Source organism: Melanerpes formicivorus, unplaced genomic scaffold (assembly GCF_026170545.1).
Source record: "Melanerpes formicivorus ecotype bairdi unplaced genomic scaffold, bMelFor1.0.p_v2 SCAF_48, whole genome shotgun sequence".
Taxonomy (NCBI): domain Eukaryota; kingdom Metazoa; phylum Chordata; class Aves; order Piciformes; family Picidae; genus Melanerpes; species Melanerpes formicivorus.
The window spans coordinates 1,364,947-1,382,144 of NW_027142400.1; the positions used below are offsets into that span (position 1 = coordinate 1,364,947).

Consider the following 17,198-nt stretch of genomic DNA (forward strand, 5'->3'; position numbering starts at 1 on the left):
TCAAGGGAATAATCACCTGCCTGAAATACAATTTTGAATGTAAGTTTTCTTCATAATGTGGTACAATGTTCCATCAGAATATTGGAAATTCAGTTCTACTATCCTGATGTTTGGTATAAATGCTGGACTTTGTCATGAACAATGTAAGGCTTTCTAGCATGAATTTTGGGGGGTGCTTAACTTATCAGGATGTTGCTTAATTTGAGGTCTTACAGCCTCGTTCTGTTTAAAGTTTGATAAAACAATTTGTTGACTCAGTTTGTTGGTGGTTTCTGGCTTTTGTTTTGGTTTGCTTTTTGCCTTCTGCAAGGAATGAAAAATATTTCTTCGGGTGTAGCACTGGAATGATTTATTCTGAATTTAATTTTTACTCATCCATGAACTGAATCAACAGTTCAATTATCCACAATCAGTTTAGGAAAGCCCTTACAATAAATGCAAATACATTACTGCGTAAATGGATAATTGTAGGTTCAGAAGTTTTGAAAACAAATGAAAAAACAAACAAAAAAATATTAAGAATCACTGATAAAATTAAATCTGGAATACAGACCATTTTAATCAGAATGCCAGGAGTGTGTACTTATTATAATTTGTCATCAACATTAACTGAGCCCCTGATTTGCAACAGCAATGTGCCACAGCTTCAACAATGTTAAATAACAGGTTTTCAGTATCATTCTGTTCTATTTGGGACTAAAAAGCAAATGATTTGTTACTGCAGAAAGTGAAATGTGATATTATTTGAATTGAACATAGTCTCAGCTTTGAGTGATAGAGGAACAAATTTTATTGTATCAGTATAATGGAGAGCAACAACAGAAAATAAGTAGCCAAACTTATTAAAAGCCATTTACCTGTATATACATAGTATATGTGTATATATATATATGTAGTGGTTTTATAACCTTTGTATGTATAACACACTAAACTACGTGCGTGTTTACACACAATGTCATGCATGCACCTATATAGGAATACTTCTATTTACTTTCAATACAGATGCATCATACATATCACATGTAAATAACTTCATGTGGTATGTAATAACATATTCAAATATGTGAAATAGATATTCAAAGTGAAAACACATGTAACCAACAAACAATAAATGTTGTATGTCTGATACTATATGTTTATATTTTTACTTATCCATATCTTTAACACAACCACTTGTAAATTTCTAACAACTCAGTTTATTTAAAAAAGTGAGTTACTGACCTTCTCAGTTTTTCAGTTACTTTTTCAAGTTCCTCCTGAGCACGTCTCAATTCTATTTCAAGATACTGACGTGTAGAATCAAATTCCGTTTCAAGCATTTCCAGCTTATGGGTAGTGTACGACAGACGCTTTCGTAATTCCCCCTTCTGTTCTTGCAAAGTACTAGAAAAACAAAGACCACAGCTGCAGAATTTAGCTGCTCCCAAAAAGCTTTTTATGATCCAGCCTTTGACTGATTCCCTAGAGTATAGGTTGGCATTAAGCCAGAGAAGTATGCTTAGTAATTTGTTTACTGTACTTTGAAAGTCTTCTGATTTAGATAGTTGACTATCTTCCCATCTGTCCTTTCTATTGCATTTGTTGCTAATATCTCATTAACCATAATGGAATATTTTGTGAAAGAATCCTCATTAAAATACAAAATACAGTCTAGAGTTTGGTTTCACATGGGACCTTTCATTTAGAGTTATCTTAACATGCTGTGACTGAAGTATCAGATCTCAGTGGAGCAGCAAGACTAGATAAACTTTGCAAAAATATTTCCTTGCCAGTAAGCTGAGTTTGAATATGTTTTGTGGAGAAAAAAATTGTCTTATTTGATTGAACTTCCACCCAATCCCTAGTCATAGTGATGCTAGACATGTTATCTTGTTTCATCTGGAGACTGGTAATCAATATTATAGTAATTTTAAAGTTCACAGAATCATGGAATCACAGAATTGTCAGGGTTGAAAGGGACCTCAAGGATCATCTAGTTCACACCACCCTGCCATAAGCAGGGACACTTTCCACTAGATCAGATTGCCCAGAGCCACATCCAGACTGGCCTTAAAAACATCCAGGGATGGGACTTCCACCACCTCCCTGAGCAACCTGTTCCAGTGTCTCACCACCCTTATGGTGAAGAACCTCTTCCTAGCATCTAATCCAAGTCAACACTCATCTAGCTTGGATCCATTCCCCCTAGTCCTATCACCACATAACACCCTAAAAAGTCCCTCACCAGCTTTCTTTCAGCCTTGAGATACCGGAATGCCACAATAAGGTCTCCTCAGAACCTTCTCTTCTCCAAACTGAACAATCCCAATTCTCTCAGCCTGTCCTCATAGTAGAGGTGCTCCAGTCACACGCTCCAGCACATCCATATCTTTCTTGTAATAGGGGCTCCAGAACTGGACACAGTACTCCAGGTGGGGTCTCATGAGAATGGTGTAGAGCGGGAGAATCACCTCCCTCCTCCTGCTGGCCCCACTTCTCTTGATGCAGCCCAGGATGTGATTGGCTGTCTGGCCTGCAGGTGCACACTGGTACCTCATGTTGAGCTTCTCATCCACCAGTAGCCCCAAGTCCTTTTCTTCAGGGATGCTCTCAAGCCAGTCCCTGCCCAGCCTATAGTGGTACCTGGGATTGCCCTGACCCAAATGCAGGACCTTGCACTTGGTCTTGTTGAATGTCATGAGGTTGGCTTGGGTCCACCTCTCCAGCCTGTTAAGGTCCCTCAGGATGGCATCCTTTCCCTCCAGTGTGTCTGCCACAAAACACAGCTTGGTGTCATCAGTGAACTTGCTGAGGGTGCACTCAATGCCACTGTCTATGTCTTCAACAAAAATGTTAAACAAGACTGGTCCCAGTACTGATCCTTGAGAGACTCCACTTCTCAGTGGCCTCTACTTGGAGTTATGGCTCTTTCCCCATTTTCCCACTTATTTCACAGAATTACCATGGTTGGAAAAGATCTGCAAGATCATGAAGTCCAACCATTATCTAACTCTACCAGGGCCACCTCTGCACCATATCTGTAAGAACCATATCTAGACAGCTTTTAAATTCATCCAGGCATAGTGATTCAACGACTTTCCTGGGCAGTCTGTTCCAGTCTTTGATAACCCTTTCAGTATAGAAGTCTTACCAAATGTCTAAACTAAACCTTCTCTGGCTGTGGCTTATGAGAAGAGACCAGCATCCACATCTCCACAACCTTCTTTCACACAGTTATAGAGAGCAGTAAGGTCTCCCCTCAGCCTCTTTTTCTCCAGACTAAACAATCCCATCTCTCTCAACTGCTCCTCATATCACTTATTCTCAAGATCCTTCATTGGCTTAATTTTGCTTTTCCGGACTGATGCCAGCATTTCAACATCTCTGGGAAAAAAGACTTCCCAGGCTTAGATGTGAACCTTAATTTGTCACAGTTCTTTCACTTAATAAAGGAACTATTCCTTGCTTTTAAGTTAACTTCAGTTACACTGTTGGACAAAGCAAAGCACTAAGCACAGATTTTGGAGAGAGGAGGTTTTTCACATTGTTGTTTTCTTCTTATTTTAGAGATGGTAAAACATAAAGCCAAGAGATCCAAGCAAAATTTTTATCATGAAGGTCAAAGTGCCTCCTGCACCCTAACATTAGTCTACTTGGATTTACAATGATGAACTTGGGGATCCATCCCCTGCCTTATTAGAGGTCTACCATGTGATTTCAGGTGAAATATTCTGCTCTTGCCTCAGCTTTTATCTGCATATTGGACATCTTTTATTCTTATCTATTTAATTTGTAAGCTTCTCAGTCTTCTAGCACGTTTGCCAGCTGCACAGCAGAACAGAGTTCCAGTCAGAGCCGCTGTCTCTGGAAGTGGCTGTACCTTGACTCAGTCAACCAAATATTGAATTATCTCTTGCTTTCCAGTGGGAGCTCTGAGGCCCTACAGAGCAGGAGTATGCCATCACCTAGAGACAAAAGCACTACTGTGTTGTGATGTGAATTGCCTTGCTTGTTTTTAAAAATATAATAAAAGTAATTCTTCATTAAAAAAATGATAAAATGTTTGTTTCCTTTGTCCAGTGAGTACTGCCAACAGCTTTAGTAGACTAATTTTTGGAGTCTTTTATTAGTCAAGACACTTGGGAACAATATGCCCTTCTCCAAGAAACATTTATCTGAGCTGACTTCAATACGACTGCCTTCTCTGCTACAAGCTGCAATAGGAGCAAAAGCTTTACAATTGCTGCTTACATGATCTGTGTAGCTTAGATCTAGGAAACAGTCTAATGTTTTGCCAACACAGTGCTCTATTTCAATTACACATACTGCGTGGTTACAGTTATACTTAGATTACCCTTGTAGTTATATTCTCTTAAAATAATATATTCTAATTCAGACATTTAATGCAGCTACAGTTAACATAATCACTTAGTTTTTGTGTTTCACTTGGTCAATGAACCTTCAAAATTATCTAGAGAAAGGAGAATCTGGACCCATTTTTTTTCATTGTACCACCTTTCACTGGCTCTGTTTCTGGCCTTTTCTGGCTATGCTTCTGTTCATCTTGGGAAAGAAGAGTGGTCAGTTTTCTTTCCTGTAGCCTGGCAACTGATTTTCTTCTGTGAAGTGGGTGTTACCTGTCAAAACTGTGTAGAGTGAAAAGAGATTTGATTTCAAGTCTTCTGTTTCTCTAAAATTATAACCACTAGGATTTGTACCAAAAAAGAGTAGATGGTAGTTCTTCCAGTCTGCTGCTTTATGCTGGGAAAATAAAATTAATGCAAATCTAGCTGCATTAATGGCCTCTGAAAACTATGTCTTTTGCTTCCATGTGTAGGTACCTTCTTGGTTTGGGTTTCAGTTTTGTGAAGATTAGGTAGGACCAAAGCACCTCCTCAAATGAAGTTGCTTCTGCATATACCTGTGTATTGTCTATATGGGGAAATGGAAGATTCAAAATGTGAATTCTGAGTAAATTCTGATTCTCAGGTGGAAGGAAGTGCTGGTGTAAGCTGCAAAATTGTACTTTGGGATTCAGGTCTGGATGGCTTGGCAGATTTTGACAGCCTGAAGCTTGTTCTAGGGTCCTAGTTTGGCTAAATGTTGAGTTTAACTTCAAGCTCATCCTTTTATTCCCTTGAAATTCACTTTGAAATATTTGTATTCTTGAACTTTTTTTCTTTCCTTAAAATCAAGCTTATTCTAATGAGCTTTAGGGGAATAATCTACATACACACACTCACGTAATGCTTTGGGTACTGAATCATAGGTGTAACTTTGTAAAAAAATAAGTAGGTTAAGAGATAAATCAGGCAACCTCAAAGTTCAGTTATTTGCGTTCAGCAAACCATATGTCTGAAAAAGTTCTACTCATTTCCACTCAAGTTGGAAGATCCTGAAACTCTCCCAAACCTAGAAGAACTGCTGGCTGTTTTTAAAGGACACCTGGTTTGTGATGGGATTATTTAAGATGTAATGGTAGGTATATAGCAGTAAGTCTTTATTAAAACACAAGTTATTCAGAGAAGTAAAATTTTAGAAACAAAACATGTTCTGAGAAGAATATGCTGAATGGCAGGAAATTTACAGCCACTTTTATGAAAGTAAAAACAAAAACCCAGAATAGAGCCGTATGATCATGGCTCTATTCTGAGGAATGTGTCCTAGAAAACAAGCAGATTTTCACTGTACCTGCCTGACCTGCCAGCTCATCTGCTCAAATTTGGGCTGTTCAGCTGCCTGAAGGCCAGGGGATCTCTAGAGCTTGTTACCCTCCAACAGTCCCAAAAGTGGGTACTCCCTAAACTGTCAGTACCTGACAGTCAGTGTCTGTGGAGCTGCCCCATATTTGGACCATCTTATAGACTCCGCATCTTCACCTGGCTGGTAAAACTGCTTCTGCAGCAGTTTCATGTCTCTTTGATACCCCAGGGCTTTGCTTTGTAGATGAATCTGAGATGTAGCTTTAAACTGGAGCAAACTATTTTTTTAAACTATTGAAATTCTCCCTGAATCTACTGACTGTATTCTTTCACACAGATCAAGGAGTCAGTAAACCAAAACATAATTAATGGTGTTAAGAGGGAAATAAGTCATGAAAAGAATGCAGAATGAGGGCAAGATAGACACCCATGTCAAAAATATTGAAAAGCTATGTCAGAGGTTCTCATTTCTGGGTAAGGAAACAGAAATGTTAACATAGCTGTGAAATTCTAAGTCAAACTAATTTCTTTTGTGGTAAACATCCTTCCTTGGTAGAAAGAACATGTAAGTAGAAATCTGCTTTGGGGGTTGAGACTCTGAGTTTTGTACCTGGCTTTGCCAGATGTGCCTGGTGTTATAAGGGTTGAGTGAGTTAAGACTCACCTGATCAGAAGCAAGTGTCAGTACTGCTGGGGAGCTCTGACTCTTTTTCTCAGTTGGTCATGATGAGAAAATACTATCAAGATGAAATTAATCTGTCCTACTTTAGAATCCTATGTTTAGATGAGATGACACAAATCTGGAATTACCCATTTCCTTTAGTTGCAAAGGGAATCTAGTCAAGTAGCTCAGGTGTAGACAACTCTGTCTCTTCAGATAACTTCCTTTGTTCCTGACTCATTGCTGTGTGTATGAGATGAGGTAACAGTGTTCTTTTTCTTAGTTGCTTGGATTGTGTGGAGGCCTGCAAAAAAAGAGCCATGGCATGTTTTTAAAGTGTTTATCAGAATTGCCTCATGTCTGTTATGTGTTGCATTCTGAAAGAGAGCATCACAGAATCAAGAATTAGGATTTTTACCTAGGGAAAAGCCAAAATCTGCACAGTTGCTTGCTGTGAAGGAGCCTCGAGAGCATGAGAGGGTCTCTGCAAAGAGCCAAGGAACTGCCTGTGAGTCTAGCCATGCAGTGCAGATTTATACCACTGATGATAGCCAGAAACAGTGATGTTGTGGGCATCTGGAAGCAATGGTGCCAAATTTGTGTACTTGCTTTTAGAATACATACATAGAATACATAGAATAAACCAGGTTGGAAGAGACCTTCAAGATCATCGTGTCCAACCCATCAACCAATCCAACCCACCTAAACAACCAAACCATGGCAAAGTAGTTTCTGAAAGTACACTCCCAATAGTGTGAGGCTTCTGTGGACTTCTGCAAAGAAATAGCCTGTTTGACTCAAGACAAACAGCCACATCCCTAGTTTTGTTTCCTATTGTTGAATGGACATAGGGTTCACAGAGAGGGAGCAGTCAGCCAGGCAGGAGGCAAGACCCTGGGGACCCTCTTCCTGACATGTAACTCACCCTCCAGGGAGCAGCAAGCTGGGGACAGAAAGCCCTGGGAATTTTTGCACCTATCAGAGATGCCAACAGGTACTCAGTGCCACTGTGTTGTTACTTAATGAAGCTGCTGTTTTGAATTTAGGGCTATCAGGGAATTCTGGCTTCAGCAGCTCCTACTGATCCATGGCTGGTGATCTGGATTATCCAGAACCATAGCTCTGCTGCTGGTCACACGGTTTGATTCTGGCATGGGTGATGCTAGATCTGCCTGCTGCTTGGTCTGTCCATGCTGCAAGAAAGACACCCAAACCCTGGCTTAGGTGGAGTAGCTTTGAGATGATATTTTGTCATTGAATCTGACCTCTCAATGATGTTTTTCAGATTTGTAGTTGCTGGTAAATGAAGTTCAAACATTTTACAAGTGTTTTCTAGATTAATGAAAAAACTTTAATGAAGCAGTAATTGAATTTCTGCGTTAATCTAGTTTTTATTGTGTTACAACTTCAGAGTCATCATTTCTAAAGGGTAATGCCAAAACCTGTCTTTCTTGTCTGCAGTATTTTGTGTCTAACCCTGTGCTTGCTCCCTCTGATTAGGAGGGCAATAGGATCAAATTGTAAAGTGTAGACTCAAATTCTGAGAATCTAACTACAGGTCTAAAATTAGTTTTACTGGGGAAATAGATTATGTTGCTGCAGCTCAAACCCAGAGTCCAGTCCACAAGTTCCAATGCCTTTGTGCACTTTATTCAGCAGCTTCATTGGTACCCAAACAAATGCCCAGGCAAATGCATACCCAAGTTCTGTAACAGGCATTTTTCTATAAATTCAGGCTGACACAAAGTTTGTTCACCTAACCTTTCAAATTTTTTCACCAAGGTTTGTCAGATTTGTTTGGGTTTTAATTTTTTCCTGCAGATCATCCACCACATTTCTCCATTACTTTCCAAGAAGTTTGTTAAATATTTGAAGCTTTGAAGTATGAACAGCTTGCCTGTCAAATTTCATGCAGATCTTTGCTTCCTATAGATATAGATACACACAGCTACGCACACATAGCTTTTGTAGGGTGCTTTTCACAAGTATTAAGTAATTTGATTTTTCTTTCCAGTACTCATTTTCAAAATAAACAATCTGAAGCTGGGTTTGGATTGTGAGAAGGAAGGCTTGTACATGTTTCAGAACAAATGTGTAGGTGATCCAGATCTGCAGCTCAGATATTTTCCAAATGAGTGATGAACGCATAAACCAAATAATAGAGCCCTTCTCTTAGGTTCCAGGCATTCTGGCAGAATTTCAACAAGAGAAGAGGGATACTTTATTAGAAACACCAAAGAGGGTCATTTCATAGATGCATAGAATCAATAATGTTGGAAAAGACCTCAAAGATCATCAAGTCCAACCTGTCACCCAAGACCTCATGACTACTAAACCATGGCACCAAGTGCCACGTCCAATCCCTTTTTGAACACCTCCAGGGACAGAGACTCCACCACCTCCCCGGGCAGCACATTCCAATGGCCAACAACTCTTTCTGTGAAGAACTTCCTCCTCACCTTAAGTCTAAACTTCCCCTGGTGCAGCTTGAGACTGTGTCCTGTTCTGGTGCTGGTTGCCTGGGAGAAGAGACCAACCCCCTCCTGGCTACAACCTCTATTCAGGTAGTGATAGAGAGCAATAAGGTCTCCCCTGAGCCTCCTCTTCTCCAGGCTAAACAACCCCAGCTCCCTCAGCCTCTCCTCATAGGGCTTGTGTTCGATACTTCTCACCAGCCTCGTTGCCCTTCTCTGGACACACTCAAATGTCTCAAGGTCCTTCTTAAATTGAGGGGCCCAGAGCTGGACACAGTACACAATCAAGGTGTGGCCTAACCAGTGCTGAGTACAGGGGCACAACGGGCTGAGTACAGGGGCCCTGCTCCTGCTGGCCACATTATTTCTGATGCAGGCCAAGATGCCATCAGCCTTCTTGGCCACCTGGGCACACTGTTGGCTCATGTTCAGCCAGCTGTCAATCAGTACCCCTAGGTCCTTTTCTGTCTGGCTGCTCCTCAGCCACTCTGACCCCAGCCTGTAGTGCTGCACAGGGTTGTTGTGACCAAAGTACAGCACCCAGCACTTGGACTTGTTGAATGCCATTGTGCTGGACTCTGCCCATCTGTCCAGCCTTTCAAGGTCCCTCTGGAGAGCTCTCCTACCCTCTAACAGAACTACACCTGCTCCCAACTTGGTGTTGTCTGCAAATTTACTGATCATGGACTCAATCCCCTTATCCAGATCATCAATAAAGATTCCAAAGTGCCATGGGACATATCTTTACCATGAGAACCTATCTGCAGCACCTGCTGATACAGCTACCTTTAAACAGAAATATTGCTGGATTTTGGAGCATAACTTTATTTCACTCAGGCTGTGAGTGTCTGACTTGCATAATTTGTACCATTGAAAATTCAAACCAGGCAAGAGATATTCTATGGTAAATGTGTCCATATTGTACTGGACCTATTCATAAGCAGTGGAAAAGAGATCTCTCTTAAAAATAAAATTGAATTATGTTGTGGTTACATTGGGATGACATTGCAGAAGGAGAGACTTCTATAACAAGTATCCAAAGGCCACAGACACATCAATCCAACAAGAATGTTCAATATTAACTGTAATATGGGATGATTAAGATATGAAAATTCAGTTATATGTTGACATGCAAAAAAACCTTAGAGGAGCAGCTGTCAGCACTGAGTTGTCTCAAGTGAATGACATTATTGTCAGTGGAAACATGATAAGATTTGTGAAATATGCTGATAATAAAGGCATACAATTTGTCCTTTAATTAAAGGTACTATCCATAACCTGAGGCTCTGACTAGTTTGAATAGAAATACCATGCATACAATTACAATGTTCAGAAATAGACACTAAAGGTTTTTTTATTACTTTAAATTAAGTTTCTTCAGCAGACAATTGTGATTCCCCAAGTGTACTGAAAACTGCAAAATGGTTAGTGAGAATTCAGACATGGATTTAGGGACCATATTATTGTGCAGAGCACTAGGAAATGAAGGGTACAGAGCAGCTCATGGAGAGGGAAGAACATGGACTTACAAACTGGGATGTGCACTGTCTACCATGAGTAGCTGCACTGGCTAGACCATCATTGAGCTTGGTACAAGGCTGCATAGAGGCTAAAGACCTGAGCCAGCTCTCAGAGAGCTGATTTAATACTTCTGCTAACTTGATTTGGATCTGGAGACTTCAAGATATGTTTCTGTTTCCTATTAAGAAGATGACCACTTTTGCTTACAAGGCACTTTTGATGTTAAATAACCTGAATGTAATCAGGCTGGCTGTATATGAGACATGAATGTAGTACACAGAGAAAAAGCAAGAGCCTTGTGTCCAAATCCAAAGGTGACTAAAGTGAAATAATGCAAACAGCAGAAGCTTCTTCCAAGATGTCTCTTGGTGCCTCTGTTAGGATTTCCATAAAGACTTTAGGGATCAACTGGTTTGTCTCCAGCAGTTAGACTCTTTTAGTTAATGGCTTAACATGCAGACCATTAGGTTCAGTAAGTGATCCTGCAGAAGTCTGAATAAAGGCTGTCCCAGTTCAACTTGTTTCTCCATGTTAGAAAATGAAGGGGTGAGCCGGTAGGAGATAGGGTTGTAATAGAATTTAAAAAGCATGCAGTTCAAAGATGAATACAAATTGTCTAGTTCACTCTCTAGAATGTCTCAGAGACCTAACAGCCCTGGGGATGAAGGGATCTTCACACTGCTTGCTGCCCAGACTCCACTCTTGACATGACTCTGGAAGAAGGTCCATCTCTCTAAGAGCTGCTGTTTACTGGCTTTGCAGAGGCTGGTATGTTTGCATAAAACATTTAACTAGAAGAAAAGGTGAGTTACAATATATAGTTACAGGGAATAAAAGGGTGAGAAGAGCAACAGAAAAGGCTGATTGCAACAGAAAAGGCTGATTGCAACAAATACTTCTTGCTCTAACAGAGGCTGCTGGGGGCGGGGGCTGCCTCACACAGAAAGTGATTTGAAGCTGTTGAACAGACATTGCCTGCTTTTCAATGTCTGGCATAGTCCTGGCAGTCTGCACTGTATCTCACTAGGGAATCCAGACTACTAAGCAGTGATGAGAAAGGAGGAAAAAAAAAGAGTGAGGTATTGAGAAATCAAGGTAGAAAATTAGAGGTAGACTTCAATTTATGTTTGGAAGCCAAAGAGAGCTCTCCAGGTGATTGAGTAAACTGCCTTCAGTTGCAGCAGTTCTCCTTACAGCTTTGAGTGGCCAACTTCTGGATTAGTTTGGGTTGTAGTTGTGGATAAGCACTCCCTCTGGAAATGACTGAAACCAGCCTGCCACATCAGTTCTCAAGCTTATAAAGTTATTGTAATATTAAACTGGTCTCATTTTTGCCTTTTTTCTGTTTACTTTCCTGATTCATCTGGATCCAGCTGTGCTGGAACAGGAATCTGGTTCCTCCTGAATTGTGCCATTTATTTGTAATAGGACATGTAATGAGAATTGGTGAAATTCACTGCCCAGAAGCAAGCTGAAATTTGTCTTATGCTTTCTGTTAAAGGACTGAGGTTGAAAGTGTGGTATGGGAGTGCTATAGAAATGTGCTTTAGTAGTAGGGAAAGAATTTTATTCCTTTTTCATTGGGTATAAATCATCCAGACATAGATTGACGGACAGAGGCTACCATCTCTGCTCTTACCTTAGCTATTTCTTTCTTTTTCCAACTCTTTTTACTCTGATTTGAAGTTCGTCTTTGTCTGGCTCAAGGGACTCGTTCTGGCTTAGTACTTCCCATTAGGAAATTTATGCTAAGCAGTTGGCTCGAGGACAACTCAGCATTACTACTGAGACTGGGACTGGAGCTGGCAGGAATTGCAGATACCACTGGTCTTTTCCCTCTTGTCACAGAATCACAGAATGCCATGTTGGAAGGGACCCCAAGGATCATCTGGTCCAACCTTTTTAGGTGATAGTGTAGTTTAAATGAAATGGTCCAACACCCTATCAAGCTGAGTCTTAAAACTGACCACTGTAGGGGAATCCACTACTTCTCTTGGGAGATTATTCTGATGTCTGTTCTAACTCTGCTCATGGTGATTTTTTATTTTTTTAATATTTCCTTTGAGTAAATTTCTGAATTTTCTTTTTAATTGTATCTGGTCACAGTGCCATTCTGATTCACTTTTGTGACAAAAGCTCCTGTTGTATCTCTAACTTGAATCCATGTGTGCTTGCCATTAAAAAAATTGCCAATGCTTGCCAGATATTATTACTAAAGAGTACAGGAAATAATGCTGCTTTGCTTAGAGTGAGGAAGAACACTGAGCTCTCAGACACTGTTAGTAGCCATCGGTGCAGTCAGTTCTACTGCAGTCTCCGTTCTTTATCCTTTAGTTCTCCCATTACATGCAGCTGTATGACATTACTGAAGCAATGTGTCACAAAGGTGAGCTGTAGGGATATTATGAAATATTTTCTGGCAGCAGAATGCATCACTGGTTTGTTAATGCAAGGAAAAATGAAATTAAATAAATAAATTAATTTAATAAATTAAACAACACGCCTTAGCCTGGGCACACCCGAATTCTCAACTGTAATTCAAATTCCGAGCAAAACTATTACTACATATGGATTCATATATAAGGTGTTGCACAGGAACAATAAGAGTTACCAGCTGTTATCTCAATGAACTTATTTTGTTTGAATACTTCAGGATATTTTTAGTTTTCCTACAATAACAAATGATCCTCACATCTTTGATCAACTTGATGTTACAAACAAAAGAAAGAAAAAGAGGGAAATGCTATCTGTCATCTTTGCCTAATTATTTTGAGCTCTACTTTATTTTATGCACTGCAGCACACTATTTTAGGACTTGTTAACTGAGAATTCTACTCTGCAAGAGTATAAATGAGTTCACCTCCAGCAAGTTCACTGTTCAGCATGTTGTACCATCATTTCATGCAACCTTTCTCCTAACCTATACCTGTGATTTATTAGTTCAGTCAAGTGTATTTTATCCTGCTCCCTCTGCTGAACTGGATTTCAGTGTAGGACTATGTTATGCACAAGGAAGGAAAGGGAACAGGACTGTATTCTACCAAACTCCTGTTAGCAGTCCAGCATGTTGGCATTAGCTCTTCTGCTGCTTTCACAGTGAGTCACTAAATGAAGGAGCTCTCTGCAAGTGCAGAGGGACCAAGTCAGGCATCAGGTATTCATCTGAAAAGGTTGTTGCATTATTCATGTGAAAAGCAATACAGAAGGTGCTTCTTTAGAAGGGACCCAGGAGCCCTCTGCTTCCACTTACCCTGCAGAAGGATCACCCAAAGAACCACGCAGAATGAGGAAACAGCTTCAGTACTACAGATTTTCCCAACATTTCTCCTTAGGCCCTGAGATGTGGGTTGCCTAAACACAGGCCACATTCTTTTTTAATTTTTTTTTTCCTTATAATTGAACTACTGTAACATTCTGGGTGAACTGGGACTTGTTTTTCAACTCTCTGGATCAAAATTTTGTTGTTTTCAATCTGTCTTCATTTTGCAAGTGCAGACGGTTGTTGTACTCACTGTCATTTTCACAAATTAATGTTTATATATTTTTAAAGTTCCTTCAGCAAGCTACTATTTTTCCATATAACTAGAGAACAAGTTTCTAGATCTATTTTTAATATATAGGTATATCTAAACAACGTGGTTAAGATTCAAGGAAAGAAAGAGGAGAGAAACCATCTAGCTTTCAGGAAATATTAAATTATTTTTTTAAATTTAGATCCATGTTTGTTCTTAAAAAAACAGGGAGGAAAATGAAAATTATCGTTCAGTGGCTATTTATTTCATATTTGTGAAAGGGCTAAGTAGTCCAACCTAAAATCCTGGATTTTATTTTTTTTTTCATTGTAAGCTTTAGTATATTTGAAGAGAAATTGTGGTGTTGTCCCCCAGTTATTATAAATAATATAATACTATAATGTAAGCTTGTTTTCTTTTGAAAATAAGAGCATTGAGTGAATGATGAAGGTACAAAAAGAGAGGTTTTTTTAAGAGACCCCTACAAAAGGTTACTAAATGTCATCTTAAGACTTTGAACTTCCACACAGGCATCCACACCATCTAAGATCAAACAGTGCTTATACTGCGGCTATGTGAATTTCTTTGTATTTTGAAAGATTCACAGATATTAAATCAAATTGGAAGCAGGGTCAAATATTTTTGAGAAACAGTTTTAGATGCCCTGACTTCACTGGTCACCTCCTGGTTTTGACAAGGGCAGGCAGCAGAGCAATTCTATTTTTGCATCAAGCTCATCTAAACCCAGGTAAGAGTGCATGTGTGGGGCTCCAGGGGACTGAAACCCAGGAATTCAAATCACTTTTCCAAGACTGTTATCTGTTTTTTTGTTGTTTTTTTTTTTTTTTTTCCACTCCACAAAGTGTTGATTGTGCCAAAAAAAATGAAGAGAATCTCACATATGTCTTTCCTGCATTAACAGGTTAAGAAGAAAATTTGCACACATTATTCAAAAGAAATCAGTAGACTGCAAGAAGGCAATCCAAAGATTAGTCTGTCTTTATATTTTTATCTAATTAATGTCTTACTTTGAAATATATTTCAATGTTTCATATGTCACCAAAAATACAGGATCAGTGAATGACATATCTTCTACATACCTGCCACTTAAAAATTAATTCAAACAACAAAGAACAAACAGTATATCGAGGAGAAAAATAGAAGAGAATCTAAGTAAAGTAAGGAAAAATGAGTCAATACTTATAATATGTGCTACATAGGAATATAAACTAGAATCTGTCATAACTCCTCCATCCTCCCAACATCTCCGTACCTATAACTTTGGAAAAAATCCTAGTTTCACAAGATTGATTATTAATGTAAACTTGGTAAAGGATAAAGAACTTGTAAGTACCAGCAATCAAGAACAGTGGTTGAACGGCCCACACGGCTGTGGTATCTGTATTATAAGAACTAGCCCATCGGAAAAAAATATTAAACTGGTAGTAGACAGCTGTGAGTTTTGCAGCTTCTTGAATAACTTTCAGTTTTTGTATACCTTAATAATAATTATTATAGGCTTGGCTGAGGCAAGCATCTAGAGTACCACAATGAACAGATCTGCTGTTATTCCCCTGGCTCAGAAAACATAGTGCAACTGAACAATGAGTGACTGCAGACTGACATGAAGAAATGAAACATTTTTATGGACATTGGAAAGTTAGAAAGAAAGCATAACTTCAGAAAACATCACTTATTAGTTACCTGTCCCAGAGGGTAGGTGAAGATTTTGCGAGCCTGCCCTGGAGAATTCTAGGTTGCCATAAGCAGGTTGGCACCCAGGAATTTCGTACCCTGCAGCATGAATAGAGGATAAACCATGGCTAGGTATGGCTCATAAGACATACGAGTGATAACCTAGCTAGATTTGCTCCATATTAGTAGGCTATGGCATAATTTGGAATTAAGTATTATTTATGACATCTATCTTTAAAGCAATATTAAAGGTGCAATGCAAGGTGATGTTACAGCACACACATTGTTTTTATTGCAGGAATATTGTAGGTCAGAATAAGCAATTATAGTAGACCTTGAGGTGGTTGTCAATGGGCACTACTCTGTCTGACTTAATGGAGAAGCATTTGGTCTTATGATTTATGAATCAAGCTCTTGTATTTTTGCATTGTAAAAACATCAGATTACACAAATTCATGCTTCATTGAAAGAGGGTCAGCAAAATTCCTTCTGAGCACCATAGTGAGAACATGTTTAACAGTGTTAATTAAATCTGGGCTGAAGTTCAGGTTCCACATACCAGGTTCTGTACAGCAGCAGAACAATAGCTGCAAAATATTTGCTGGATATGAAAAGCACAAAGAAGAAACTGAAGTAGCAATACAAGCTGTGAATAACACACAGGAGAAGCAGATCTAGAGCCCAGAAGAAGGCCAATAAGCCAGGCAAATTAGCAGTGAGAACTGTTGCCCAACACTAGCATCAAGCAGTGCTGGCAAGATACAAAACACTCTGTTCAGTCCTTAGTTAGGCAAATTCCCACTCAATTTAAATGCAGTTTTTCCTGAGTAAAATCTGAGTAAGAACTATAGTATTTGGCCACAGAAAATACCTGATACAGTATTGCTGTATTCCTTTGCAATATCAAAAATGCAACATACCTCAAAGGATAAATTCAATAAAAATCAGGTTTTCCTTGGCCAAGCATATTCATATTTATGACCCATATTTTTTTCATAAGCTTTCCCTTTGTTCAATGATAGCTACACATGCAGAAAATCCTATCTTCCAGTATTCAATGTCAATTACCTGTGGGTACGGCAGAGCAGGGACCTTCTGAACCATGAACACATCTTTACATAGAGGGCGCACTTCAGGAGCAATAGACATGCCACAGAGAGCAGCTGAGAATCTGTGTTTATGAGAAAGGAGAACTCTTCTGACTCTCTTGCCACTGCTGTAAGTAGACCCTGGGATTGGCTTTGTGTCAAGGACTACTGGCAACAAGATGATGATGTTTAAGGAATTCTGAGAAAAAGCACTAAGTAAATTCTAGCATGTTTCTCTATCTGTACCACTGAGTTGTTTGTTGAATAAGGAATACTTGAGTATATTTTAACTTCTTCTGTACCAGACTTGGTTTAAGACACTCAAGGACAACAGAAAATAATTAAATGGCCCAAGGTTTAGGTGTTGTCATCACGTGAATTTACAGCAATATTAGCTTTAAAATCAAGGTGGAGGTGAGAATATATCTCTGCATTCTGTAATACCTTGACATTGTTGATTCTTCAGTGAACTGTCAGTGTTAATTCAGGTGTTTTCAAACTACAAATCTCATAATCAATAGGTGTGCACTTATTTAATGCATAGAGTTCTGCAGTAATTCATTGTG

General features: G+C 39.2%; 1 protein-coding gene across 6 annotated transcripts in view; it reads right to left on the minus strand.

The window, feature by feature from the left end:
• BEGAIN (brain enriched guanylate kinase associated) overlaps positions 1-17,198 on the minus strand; it is a 168,688-nt gene that overhangs the window by 61,211 nt on the left and 90,279 nt on the right. For 4 of the 6 annotated variants that reach the window (XM_068160134.1, XM_068160133.1, XM_068160131.1 and 1 more), the window contains one exon: positions 1,222-1,383. In XM_068160134.1, coding sequence (XP_068016235.1) covers positions 1,222-1,383 — 162 coding nt within the window. Of the gene's footprint in view, positions 1-1,221; positions 1,384-15,553; positions 15,644-17,198 lie in introns of all 6 variants that reach the window. The other 2 variants (XM_068160132.1, XM_068160129.1) reach the window with 1 other exon arrangement.